This window comes from Myotis myotis, unplaced genomic scaffold (assembly GCF_014108235.1).
Source record: "Myotis myotis isolate mMyoMyo1 unplaced genomic scaffold, mMyoMyo1.p scaffold_m19_p_5, whole genome shotgun sequence".
Lineage (NCBI taxonomy): Eukaryota > Metazoa > Chordata > Mammalia > Chiroptera > Vespertilionidae > Myotis > Myotis myotis.
This window is the reverse complement of record NW_023416357.1, coordinates 101,183,275-101,196,602: the sequence shown is the minus strand read 5'-3', so window position 1 is coordinate 101,196,602 and position 13,328 is coordinate 101,183,275. Positions and strand designations below refer to the sequence as shown.

At 52.4% G+C, this 13,328-nt stretch overlaps 1 protein-coding gene across 1 annotated transcript; it reads right to left on the bottom strand.

The window, feature by feature from the left end:
* Positions 1–3,857: 3,857 nt before the first annotated feature.
* On the bottom strand, positions 3,858–8,966 carry ZSCAN10 (zinc finger and SCAN domain containing 10). Its single transcript, XM_036310622.1, has 5 exons — positions 8,106–8,966; positions 7,612–7,879; positions 7,360–7,424; positions 7,125–7,182; positions 3,858–5,584 (listed from the first exon to the last, which is right to left on the bottom strand). The coding sequence occupies exons 1-5, from the start codon at positions 8,499–8,501 to the stop codon at positions 4,032–4,034; spliced, it is 2,340 nt and encodes a 779-aa protein (XP_036166515.1). The 5' UTR covers positions 8,502–8,966; the 3' UTR covers positions 3,858–4,031.
* Positions 8,967–13,328: the final 4,362 nt, after the last annotated feature.

The following is a 13,328-nucleotide window of genomic DNA, read 5'->3' as shown; positions in this document are numbered from 1 at the left end:
TCTTCTTTATCCGATGGCACACATAAATTACTAAAATCCTGCGGCACACCAAAAATATATTTTTTACCTATCTGACCAAAAAAATAGGTATAATTTTGATTCATTCACATTGGATGGCTATTGTGTTGAATGCTGTCACTTTTTTATTTGACAATCTAAGGGAAAAGGTCAGTGCCCATAACTACATAGTCAGGTATTGCACGTTGTAAAACTTCTTGCAGCACACCAGTTGAAAATCGCTGGCCTAGACACTTCTGGTCACAAGTAGACATTTATCCAATTGTTTCTCTTTTGACCAAATATTTTTCTCTTCTGTTTTTTTGTTTTATTCCTGATTAAGAGAAAACTACCAGTATTGTAACCGATATTAAGTTCTAGTAGCCAGTTAATGAATGATGAGGACAAGTGTCAGCTTTACTAAACACATTAAGTACAAGTGTCAGCTTTACTAAAAAACAACACAAGCAACACACACAAAGAAAACTGTCCAGGCCTAATCAGTTTGGCTCAGTGGATAGAGCATTGTCCTGGGGACTGAAGAGTTCCAGGTTTGATTCCAGCCAAGGGCAAATGCCCAGGGTTGCCGGCTGGATCCTCAGTAGGGGGCGTGCAGGAGGCAGCTGATCAATGATTCTCTCTCATTGATGTTTCTATCTCTCTCTCTGTCTGAAATTAATAAAAATATATTTAAAAAAGAAAAGGGGGGGAGGTTGGGGGTTAATGGGGGGGATGAGGACACATTTGTAATACCTTAACTAATAATAATAATAATGAAAAAAAGACAAAAAAAAAAAAAAAAAGAATCGAAAACTGTCCAGCCCAGCCAGATAGTTCAGTTGGTTAGAGTGTCAGCCCAATATGTCAAGGTTGCAGGTTCAATCCCGTCAGGGCACATACAAGAATAAACCAATGAATGCCTAAATAAGTGCAACAACAAACCCATGTTTCTCTCTCCCTTTGTCTCTGTCAAATCTGACTGGAGGTGTTTGGAACGTCGTCACTGTTAGGGTCACCGAAGGAGGAACGCACGAGGCCCAAAGGGGTAAAGAATTATGAATTTATTACGTCACTGGAAAACCAGATGGGCCGAGCCCCAAAATGGCACCAGCACCCAGGGACTGGGAGTCAGCGATTCTAAAGAACTCTAGGTGGGCATTTTCTGGGCGGAGAATTCTCTGGGCGGGTCCTGATAATGGTCTTAGCAAGCAGAATGTCGTGTCAGCAAGTGCTAAGCAAGAGGGAATGTCTGTTGTGAAGTGGCCTAAAGGCCAGCTCCCAGGGGGAGGGTCTCCATTCAATTATTCCATCAGATCTAACAGCCACGCACACCTGGCCAAGGCACATACCTGGGTTGTGGGTTCAATCCCTAGTCAGGGTGCGGGTGGAAGGTAACCAACCAATGGTTCTCTCTCATATCCATGTTTCTCTCTCTCTCCCTTCCTCTCTCTAAAAAATTCAAGTAAAAAAAAAACTGTCCATGGGAGGGGAGACAGGCCAAGAATGCCTGATGGGTAGGAAAAAGATGGGGGGGCACACTGACAATCCAGCTTTGGGTTTAGAGCAGCGGTTCTCAACCTGTGGGTCGCGACCCCTTTGGCGGTAGAACGACCCTTTCACAGGGGTCGCCTAAGACCATCCTGCATATCAGATATTTACATTAAGATTCATAACATAGCAACATTACAGTTATGAAGTAGCAACGAAAATAATTTCATGGTTGGGTCACAACATGAGGAACTGTATTTAAAGGGCCAGAGGTAGAGAACCACTGGTTTAGAGGACTATAAGTGGTCAGGGGCCCCCAGCTGATAACCTGACTTAGCTGCAGGCAGGTTTCGTTTCACCTGCTAGCATTTCCCATTTGAATTAGTTACCAACATTCCCAAACAGTTTCCCATAATCATCCAGAAACTGGGACTTTAAATTTTATTCAATATTAATTAGTTTTAAGAGCCACCTATGGCTAGAGGATACTGTATTGGACAGCACAGATTAGGGTCCACTCCAGAGAAATCCAGGGTGAGGTTCCTTGGCCCTGCCCATGGCTGGCTGTGACAGAGCCACCTCCTCTCACCCAGCCCACTCCAGGTCTTTCTGGGATGGGGGGGAGAAAGCCACCATTGTGACAGTCAGGAGGGTGATGGATGTCATTAGGGTAAATGTAAAAAAAAGAAAGAGGAACCCTCGCCGGTTTGGCTCAGTGGGTAGAGCTTCGGCCTGTAGACTGAAGGATCCTGGCTTTGATTCTGGTCAAGGGCACGTACTATGCTTGAAGCTCCTCCCTGGCCTGGGCCCTGGTCGGGACACGTGCAGGAGGCAACCAATCGATGTGTTTCTTTCACATCAATATTTGTTTTTCCCTCTCTCTAAAAATCAATAAAAAAATATCCTCGGGTGAGGATTTAAAAAAAAAAAGAAGAGGAAGGCTGTTCTAGGGCAGGCCTCTGTGTTGGCCATGGGGGAGCACTGACGCTGGGGGCATTGCCGTGCCTGCTGTGGGGTTCAAGTCCCAGGCCTGTGACCCTGTCGGCAGAGGCACACCGGTTGACAGCAGAGGAGAGGAACCAAGTTATGCTTGACCTTAAAGCAGCAGGAGGGTCGGAATTAAATGGGAGATGCCATCTACAAACAGTTCTTCAAAAATTTCAATCAGGCATTTGGCTTTCTGTCTGGAGTTGCCCCACAAGCAGAAAAAATAAGTCACTGGGAATGGTTCAATGTATACAAGAAAGTCCAGATCACTCTCACCTGCCGGGAGCCGGTCCATGCTTGCTGTTTCAAGGGACCTGGCATATATGGCATACTGTTCTTAATATGTTTGCTCACCTTCTTAGCACTATGTGTTTTAACCAAGGTCTCTGAGAAAGGTTTCCCCAGGTAGGAATTTTCCCCTGAAGTGAGGGAGGGAATAAAATCCCTTAACTAAGTGCCAGGCGGGTAATTAATCACTTTAACTACGAACAATCATGCTTAAGCTACATAATCTTTACTCCCTGGAATGGAGATAAGAAACACCCTAACCTTTGTAATAGTGATTGATAGGATTGAATCAACTGGTATAAATACAGATGTAACAAGACAGCAAGAGTCAGAACTTAGAATACAGAACTTAGAACACAGAACTAAGAACACAGAACTTAGAACACAGAACTTAGAATACGGAACCAAGAGAGACAGAACCTACACAGAACGTTCTCTAGAGACAGAAGAACTTCGCTGGAGAGAACATGGCAAAAGATCCTGGACAGAAACTGGCCTCAGAACCTAGGGAGAGAACATGGCAAAAGATCCTGGACTGAACCTGACTACAGAAATTGGCAAGAGAACCTGACTAGAACCTGGTGACTGAACCTGGCTGGAGAACCTGGACAGAACCTGGCTGGAGAACCTAGCAAGAGAACATGGACACAGAACCTGGCTGGAGATCCTAAGCAGAACCTCTCTGGAGATCCAGACCAGAACTTGGCTGGAGATACTGGCAGGAGATCCTGGCTAGGCTGCTGATCAACTGAACACTGTCTCCGTGTCCTTCCTTCTTCACCGACTCTGTCTACACCTTTGGAGACCCCTGGACCTGCTGGGATTGGACCCCGGCACTCACCTCACACGGCTGTGGTGGACTGTCCAAAGAGGCGTGAATCTGGCCACGTTTATTGAAAAAGCAGCTGCTTCCGGGTGATTTCTCCCAAAATGCATATAAAACCTTATAACCCTCTTAGGAGTAATATATTTTGAAGACAGTTTATATGAACAATTTAAGTTGTAAATTTAATTCACCTTTATACCACATTTTGAAAAATTAATGCTTAAGTACAAAATGATTGGGTTTTTTTAAGGCTCTTCTACTTTGGCCATTTTCAAATACTTGCCGAGGCCAGGAAGAGATGCTTCCGGGGAAGGGAAGAGCTATCGCAGGGTTCACCTGCGCCAGAGGGAGGTGGTGTGGGCCGAGCAAGGGTGGGTAAGGCCAGGAGCTCCCCTGCAGGCCCGGGCTGCCAGGAGGCCAGGGAGAGGCCTGCAGGGCAAGCCTGCTAGTACAGGGTCTCCCGGGAGTGGGTTCTCAGGTGGCGAATCAGGTGGGAGTTGCGGCTAAAGCTGCGGCCACACTGCGTGCAGGAGTAGGGCCTGGCCCCTGTGTGCACCAGCATGTGGCGCAGCAGGTTGCAGCTGCGGCTGAAGCTCTTGCCGCACTCCAGGCACTCTTGGGGGGGCTCGGCCTGCCCGGATGCCAGGTCCCCGGTGCCCGCATGGGTGGCCAGGTGCCGCTGCAGGTGGGCATTGCGCCGGAAGCTCCGGCCGCACGTCTTGCAGCCGTAGGGCCGCTCCCCCGTGTGGCTGCGGCGATGGCGGGCCAAGTTGGAGCTGTTGCGGAAGCGGTGGCCGCAGGTGTCGCAGGCGTGGGGCTTCTCCCCGGTGTGGATGCGCTGGTGGCGCGCCAGGTGGGCGCTCTGGCTGAAGCCCTCGCCGCACTCGCTGCAGCGGCAGGGCTTCTCGCCCGTGTGGCTGCGCCGGTGGCGGGCCAGGTCCTGCGTCTGGCTGAAGGTCTTGCCACACTGGGCACAACGGTAGGGCCTCTGGCCGCCGTGGGTGAGGAGGTGGCGGGCCAGGCTCGCTCTGCGCACAAAGCGCTTGCCACACTGTGGGCAGCCGTAGGGCTTCTCGCCGGTGTGCACTCGCTGGTGGCAGACCAGCTGGGTGCTCTGGCTGAATCTGCGGCCGCACACCTGGCAAGAGAAGGGCCGCTCGCCCGTGTGCACGCGCAGGTGGGCCGCCAGGTGCTCGCTGCGCCGGAAAGCCTTGCCGCACTCGCTGCACACGTAGGGCCTGCGCTCCGGGGCGGGGCGCGGGCTGTCTGCGCCCTCGGGGCCCTGGTGGCTCTTGTCTTTGGCGTGAATCCGCAGGTGACGCTTGAGGCTGGAGCGGCGCTTGAAGGTCTGGCCGCAGTGCGAGCACAGGACGATGGTCAGCTCTGCCACTTTGGTCTTGGTGTCCGGGGCACAGGGGCCCTTTTGGTCCTGGGCGTGCGCCAGCAGGTGCTGCAGGAGGCTGGTCCGGCTCTGGAAGCCCTGGCCGCATTCGGCGCACAGGAAGGCGGGCTCCGAGTGTGTCTGCAGGTGCTTGTTGAGGTGGGAGCTCTGGCGGAAGCGGTGGCTGCACAGATGGCAGGCGTGCGGCCGCTCATCCGTGTGCGTGCGCATGTGCAGCTTGAGGATGGAGTTGCGGCCGAAGGTCTTCCCGCAGCACAGGCACTGGAAGGACCGCCGGCCCGGGTGAGAGCGCAGCAGGTGCCCTTCCAGGCGGGACAGCTTCGGGAAACTCACCCCACATTCTGTGCAGATGAACTTGGGCTCTGGCTCCGACTTGGGGGCCCCGGCGGCCGCTTGGCCCTCGGCAAGCACGTCACTCTTGCTGTCGGAGGACTCTCCTCCCCGGGAGCTGCTCACCGCGGGGCCCTGCCCCAGCGGCTGCTCCTGGGCCTCTGCTGCCGCCCCTGGACTGTCTGGAGACTCTGTTGCGCTAGCAGCAGGCCAGGCGACCCCTTTGGGATCTTCTTGGAACTCGTGTGGGATTCTGTTTGTAAATCCTGTAAAAGGAGCAAAACCAGGACTGATCAGGCCTATGCCAAGGGGCTCCCAGGAGGCGCCAGAAGCTCATTGCCTGGGAACAGAAGGAAACGCAGGATCCGGTAAAGCTGGTGGGTGGCAGAGGGTGTGGGGTAAATACAAGTAACGAACCACTTTACTGTAACTGTTGTATAGTGTGCACTTCTAGGCCATTAGATATGCTAGTATTCACATGCTGTGTAACTGTCACCACTATCCAGTGTCAGAACTTGGTCATTCCCCCGAATGGAAACGCCATACCTATTCGCCAGCACTCCTACGACTACCTTTTATATATATATATTTCAGAGAAAGGGCGAGGGAGAGAGATAGAAACATCAATGATGACAGAGAATCATTGATCAGTTGCCTCCTTCACTCCCCCTACTGGGGATCCACTCACAACCTGCGCATGTGCCCTTGACCGGAATGGAGCCCAGGACCCTTCAGTCCGCAGGTGGATGCTCTATCCACTGAGCCAAACTGGCTAGGGCTGACTACCGATTTTAAAAATTCAGAGTTAGTCCTGGCTGGTGTGACTCCATTGGTTGGGCGTCATCCCTTGCTCCACAAAGTTGCCGGTTCAATTCCCAGTCAGGGCACATGCGGGGTTGCAGGCTGGATCTCAGGTAGGAAGTGTGCAGGAGGCAGCCCATCGATGTCACATGGATGTTTTCCTCTCTCTCTCTCTCTCTCTCTCCCCCTCTAAGAAAATCAATAAAAATATTTATGAAGCCCTGACCGGTTTGGCTCAGTGGATAGAGTGTCGGCCTGTGGACTGAGAGGTCCCAGGTTTGATTCCGGTCAAGGGCATGTACCTTGGTTGCGGGCACATCCCCAGTTTGGGATGTGCAAGAGGCAGCTGATTGATGTTTCTCTCTCATCGATGTTTCTAACTCTCTATCCCTCTCCCTTCCTCTCTGTAAAAAATCAATAAAATATTTTTTTTAAAAAAATATTTATGAAGAAAAAAAAAAAGCCCAGAGTTAAAGGGGTTGATGATTACATCAGACACAATGAGCTGTTCAATATATACAGGGTGGGACACAAGTAGGTTTATAGTTGTTTGTATAGAAAATAATAATTAATAAATGATAAAATAAGAATAAACTCTGTTTCAGGTACTCACTTTTTCAAAAAGTAAACCTACTTTTAAAAAAATATTTTTTTTAGTTGATTTCAGAGAGAAAGGGAGAGGGAGAGATAGAAACATCCATGGTGATAGAGAATCATTGATTGGCTGGCTGCCTCCTGCACGCCCCAAACTGGGGATGGAGCCTGAAACCCGGGCGTGTGCCCTGACTGGGAATCGAACCAGTAACCTCCTGGTTCAACCACTGGGCCTCCCTGGCAGGACTGTAAACCTACTTTTGCTCCACCATATATATGATCTCCATCAAAATAGCCCGTGTTTAGCCAAAAAGGTTCAAGTAACAGGTAGAGGGCCTGGAGCTTCAGGAATCACATCCCAATGAGAAGAAAGAGGCTTCAGGGTGTGTAACCCCTGGAAGGGGCTCTTACCCAGAGGGTACACAGGCCATGCCTTCTTCACGGGGACATCTTCAAAGGTCAAGGACTCCTGTAACAAAAAGAGGGGCAGAACCCACAGTGAGTAAGGAACACGGCCCTGGGGCCTGAGGGGATGGAAGAGCTTACTAGGCTTAAATTCGGGAAGACATGGACTTGCTAAAACTGCAGAGGCAACGAACATTTGGACAGAAGAGCATCCTGGAGTGAGGGGCCCAGTCCAACTCACCAGGACTGCTGCCAGCTCCTGATCACGGGAGTTCTCTTCAGACCACAGCTCGGGGCCCTGGGGGGCTGACAGCATCGGGGGAGAAAGCGCTGTGAGAGGCCAGCCTTACCCAGCAGCAGGCGGAGGACAGGCACCTGTTGTTCAGTCTCTGCGACTTCTTGGCTCTCACCCACTCCCGCCAATTAGGGGCTGCCCACTTCCCTCCCCACCTGGCCTCCCAGCTCCCACCTTCCTTGGGCACCAGCTCCTCACCACTATCCTGCAGGGCCTGGAATGTCCTCTTGGGACCTGGGCTCAGCGGCTGCTTTGAACTTGGGGGAAGTCTCCAGGCCCCCTGCTCAGCAGGCTGGGAGGGCCCTGGCTGGGGGGGCAGGAGTTCCGGTGCTGGTTCCAGGGCTGGAGGCTTTTCTGGGGGCACTTCTTTTTTGGGGCTGTGGACAGAGACCTGGGAAGGGTCCCCGTGCTCTTCCACGGTGATGTCTGCACGGGGACAGTTCTTGCCAGCATTAAAACTAAAGTCCTGTTCAAAACAAATCCATGTCAGGCAACAGACAGGGTGGTAGCCCATGTCCTACTGGCTCCTCAGACGCGAAACCAAGGAAAGATGAGAGTCAGATGGGAAGAAATTAGGAGGTTAAGAAGGAATGGGCACAGGGAGGAAAGGGGAGTGCCCAGTGATTCCTAATGGGGCCATGAAGTCCCTCTTTCCCACCAGCTGTCCAGCCCACCGAGCTGCCACCTCTTACCAGTGGCCCCACGTCAATGGACTCCCTCTGGACACCCTCCAGCAGCAGCACCACCTCCTCGCCGTCCCTGAGCTGCTGGCCCTTGAGCCGGGCCAGGATGTGCGGGGGCAGCACACTCAGGAACTGCTCCAGCACCAGCAGCTCCAGGATCTGCTTCTTGGTGTGCAGTGCTGGCCGCAGCCAGTGGCCGCAGAGCTCCCGGAGCCGGCTCAGCGAGGCCCTGGGCCCCATGTCCTCCTGATACTGGAAGCATCGGAAGAGCTGGTGAGCCACTTCGGGCCGGAGCCTGATCTCTGGCCGCCTGGGGTCCTCCTGGCCAGCAGCCTCCTCCTCCTCCAGTTTTACTGCACTGAGCTGCTCTGGCTCCCTCTCCGCCGGGTCGGTTTCCACAAGCATCCTTCACCTTCGGGGTCACCTCACCACACTGCTCCCACTCTGAGTCTCTCTCCCTCTCTGCTCCCACACCTGTGGTAAGAGATGAAAAAGAAGAGAGAGAGAGAGAGAGAGAGAGAGAGAGAGAGAGAGAGAGAGACCTAAAGATGTGGCCTCCAGAGGAATCGTTTCTTGCCCTGGTCATGAGAATGGCTCAGCCAGCCCAATGCACCAAAAGGCAGAGAAACGGACAGTTCTGTATTACCATCCTCTCTGCAGTAGTTAGAACTCCGCCTCACTTTGCCCCAAAGTTGGCGACTTTCCCGGTCTCTTGATGTAATGCCGAGGGAAGTACATGGCAGTACTGAGGATGGGTCCTTACCAGCTATGTTCCATCGCAATCCAATCCGTTCTTCAGGCCCAACTTTCAGTATAAAGGGCAGTGTAGGGCATAAGAAGTCAAATGAGCCCTCAAGGAAAAATTGAATCAGGCCTAAAGACAGGATGTTCCCGGGTCAGCTGGCCCAGGCTCTTCAGTCTCTGTTATAAAAAATAAGTCCCTGTAGGGGCAAATTGCTCGAGACTAACACCCCTTGCAACCAAAAGCATGAAACCTGATAGGATTCTGATTTTTTAAAATATATATATTTTCTATTTCAGAGAGGAAGGGAGAGGTAGAGAGAGATAAAACATCAATGATGAGAGATAATCATTGATCAGCTGCCTTATTCATGCCCCCCACTGGGGATTGAGCCCACAATCCAGGCACGTGCGTGCCCTTGACTGGAATGGAACCCTGGACCCTTCAGTCTGCAGGCTTCGCTCTATCCACTGAGCCAAACCAGCTAGGGCCGGATTCTGATTTTTTAAATATTTTTTTTCTAATTAGTTTCAGAGAGAGAGGAAAGGATAGGGAGAGAAAGAAACATATTGATGCATCAACATTAATAAGTTGCCTCCTGCAGGCCCCCTGCTGGGGATCGAGCCCTGGAACCCAGGCATGTGCCCTGACTGGGAATTGAACCTGCCTCTCGGTGCTTGGGTTGACTCTCAAGCACTGAGTGACACTGGCCAGGCTGGACTGGGACCAGGGATCGAGCCTGCAACCAAGGTACACGGTCTTGACTGGAATCGAACCCGAGACCCTTCAGTCCTGGGCCCGACGCTCTAACCACTGAACAACTGGCCAGGGCTGGATTCTGATGTTTTTAAAAAGGCTCTCAAAGATATTTCGGGATTAATTGGGGAAACTTGAACATGGATGGGGCACTAGATGACAATGAAGATGAATTTCTGAGATGGAATTTCAGTTTTGTGGTGTGCAGGAAATGTCTTTATTCTTAGATGTTGAAGGGTTTGGAAGTGAAGGGACACAAGGGTTCAACCAAACTTATGGGCCGACAAAGAGCTGGGATGGTCTCCAGGTGAGAGATCCGCTTACAGCTTGCAGAAGTTTGTGACAGACGGGTCCCCAAGGCAGGCCAGAACCGCTTTGCCTGTTTCAGAGGCCTCTAGTGGGTGTGCCCTTGGGAGCTGGGTATGGGCAGAAGAGGCAGTTTTCTTCATTTTTTTTTTTTAAATTTTGGATTCTTCCTTGGTCTATCCTATCCCTCTGGGAGGAATCCATCCCTGAGTCTGGCCGGCAATAAAGTGCTTCTAACTGGCCACCAGGGGGCACTGGATCCCTGTGACTGACAATGCACCGCCCCTCCCCCCCCCCTTTCCTGGCAAGCCCCAGAGGGTTCTATGGGGCTACTCAGTCTTTTGGGGGAGGGGAAGGGGGACGGGTAGCCCAGCTACCAAAGTGGGAGCTGCCCCAAGTTCAGCCCCACTCACAGGGGACTCAATTTAGTCCTTCAGCACAACCCAGTGCACACCTGTACTTTGGTTACAGAGCTTTGGGGCACTTTTGTATTTTAATTTGGGCAGGAATTATTCTGTGGATATTGAAACCCGAGTCCAGATCTCTTTCTGCCCTCCATGCTGTCCAGACTCAGGGTTAAAAATGAGCTTCTCCCCAACCTGTCTCCCCACTCTCACCCCATGGACATCCCAGGCAGAGAGGTTCAGCACCACTTTCCACCACCCAAAGGGAGTAAGTGCCCCAGAGCTCTGTAACAAACGCACAGGTGTGCACTGGGTTGTGCTGAAGGACTAAATTGAGTCCCCTGTGAGTGGGGCTGAAGTTGGGGGAGCTCCCACTTTGGTAGCTGGGCTACTCCCCCCCCCCAAAAAAAGACTGAGTAGCCCCACAGAACCCTTTGGGACTTGCCAGGAAGGGAGGGGGGGCATTATCATCCTCATTATTCCTGGGTAATAACACAAATGAGCACAGATAACAGGTGGTCCCGTGTGATGGCTGAGGACGCCAATGCCCAGAGGTACAGACCAAGAAGGTAACTCAGCCCTGGCCGGTTTGGCTCAGTGGATAGAGCGTTGGCCTGCGGACTGAAGGGTCCCAGGTTCCATTCCAGTCAGGGACACATGCCCGGTTGCGGGCTCGATCCCTAGTTGTGGGCGTGCGGGAGGCAGCCGATCAATGATTCTCTCATCATTGATGTTTCCATCTCTCTCCCTCTCTCTTCCTCTCTGAAATCAATAAAAACTATTAAAAAAAAAAAAGGCGGTAACTCAACCTTGGCCATGGAGCCAGGGAGAAGTCAGTTTGGTGCAGAGCTTTGAACAATATGTTGAGCCCTCTTGGTATGGGACTCGGGGCCAAGGGGCTGAGGGTTCTGTAAACCTCCTTTTCAGGTGGGGTGAGTGGGGTGGGAACTGGTAGAACAGAAAGGATCTGGCTTTTTGAACGCCTGGTCCTACACTTCCTGCCTCAGAGAAGAGGAGAAAGGAGAGGGGAGAGGCCTACACCCTGACCACCTGACCAGGCCTGCCTCTCTCTCCAGCCTCCCCCACCCTCCGTCCTGCATCTCTCCAGCTTCCCTCCCCTTCCCCCACTTTCCTGCTTCTCTTCAGTCTTTCCCCTGCCCTCCTTAATCTCCCCTTCTCCCCCCTCCTCCCTCCAGCACTCCCCCAGACTCTCCAGCATCTGTTTCCCCTCAGCCTCTCCAACCTCTAGTCTTTCCTGCTCTATGTCATCTGGGGTTTTTCCCTTTATTGCCGGCTCCTCTACCCATTGTCCCCTCGCCTGTGGAACTCCACAACACACCAGCCACGTGGCTCTCCCCCTCCAGCGTCACTCGGTGCCACAATTTTGTGTGAGTGTATTTCTTCCCGTGGCCTGCGAGTAGGGACTGTTTGTGTGTGTTTTGTTTTGTTTAATTGATTTTAGAGTGAGGAAGGGAGAAGGAGAGAGAAAAGTACCAAGGTGAGAGAGAAAGCAGCCCCTACCAGGGGTTTTACCCACAACCTGGGTATGTGCCCTGACCAGGACTCAAACCTGCTACCCTCCGGTGCACAGGACAACGCTCCGGACCAACGGAGCCACAGACGGGCTCTTGTTCAGTAACTGTTCACCCGGCACTTGCTGTGACTTCAATGTTTGTTAACAGAAATAACAAAATGAGACGATAATGGCTGCCTTGCAGTTGTCATTTTTGAGGAATGCATGCAAAATGGTACAGAAAAGGTCTTTGATAAATATTCAAAAAAATGGAGTTTTTTTCCATTGTGTTTTGGTAGCAAGAGCAAAATAATTAGAGAACCAATCACGTGTAATCAGGAATCCGGTATTAACAGGGTGCCTAGCTATGTGGGTAGCTGAATCCCACTCCGACCCACGGGGTAAATTTGACAAATGCAAAGACTGTGTTCAAACAGGATGGGTAAACTGGTCAAGGTCACCCCAGGAGGAGACAGGATTTGCTGAAATTGACCCCCAAGCAAAAGCCCAGAAACAGAAAAGGGCCCAGGTTCCCTCCTGCCCTCATCTTAGCAGAACATCATAATGTGAATCAGAAAAAATAAGGGCATTCCAAATTCCAGCCATCAGGCCTAGCTACCCGGGGTGCCGGAACCGCCAGGTGAGGTCTCACCAAAAGGTTTGAAAGAAGTGGAATTCAAGGGAAATTGGCCTTTGAGTCCCTCCGTGCCTCGCCCCCTCCCCTAGCCCGAGCACACAAAAGCTTTGCTAATATGCACATCGTCTGTGGGGGTTGGGCTGGGGGAGGGGGAAGACTCTGCAGCCACCCTCTGGTATGTGACCATCTTAATTTGGAGCCCATAGTCAGGGAGGCCAAAGCTGGACCAGCCCAGAGCGGAGCTGCTGCCATGGGCACAGAGCGGGGGTCCTCGGCCAGGAACTCGACCTTTCTCCCTGAACACAGTTGGCAGGAGTGGCTCGTCTTTGTTGGCTGGGCTCCGCTCTTGGTGCTAAACTGAGTTGATAAGACCGGTCGGTCCTCCTGGGGGCAGCGGGTACAGCAAGCCCATGTCATAGCAAGTCTTGTAACCTCCCTGATGCCCCATCAACACCAGTCCACTGACCTGGTTGGCACTGGACCCTTCCCCAGCATGGACCACCCACACCCTCTCAAGACTGTCTTCCAGCCACCTAATCCCCCATCAAGGCCTGGAGCACCCAACCTCCCCACTCCCGGCCGCCCCACCCTCTGCCAGTTTTCTCTCCGAGCTGCTATGACCCCTTACGTTCGTCCTGGCAGCCTGCACCCCAGGCGCCCCTGCAACTCACCACTCGGTCCCCACTCCAGAGCCAGAGGTGCTGGGGTTCCGTGAGGGCTGTAGGACCAGTCAGGCTCGGCCAGCCTGGGGAAGGACTCCAGGAAAATGGGACAGGAAGTTCCCAGCCCCATCCAGGTGATGAGGGGGCATCCTAGAGTTAACCCTTAACCTCCCAGTTTGGGAGCTGGGTGGAGAGAAGGCAGGGCAGGGCCA

Excerpts from the sequence above, each read along its gene's own strand:
- ZSCAN10 (XM_036310622.1), bottom strand. The coding sequence starts at position 8,501 with ATGCTTGTGGAAACCGACCCGGCGGAGAGGGAGCCAGAGCAGCTCAGT. Across the intron at positions 7,425-7,611 it reads CCAGGCCCTGCAGGATAGTG|CCCCCCAGGGCCCCGAGCTG; the intron begins GTGAGGAGCTGG and ends CGATGCTGTCAG. Across the intron at positions 5,585-7,124 it reads ATGGCCTGTGTACCCTCTGG|GATTTACAAACAGAATCCCA; the intron begins GTAAGAGCCCCT and ends CTCCTTTTACAG.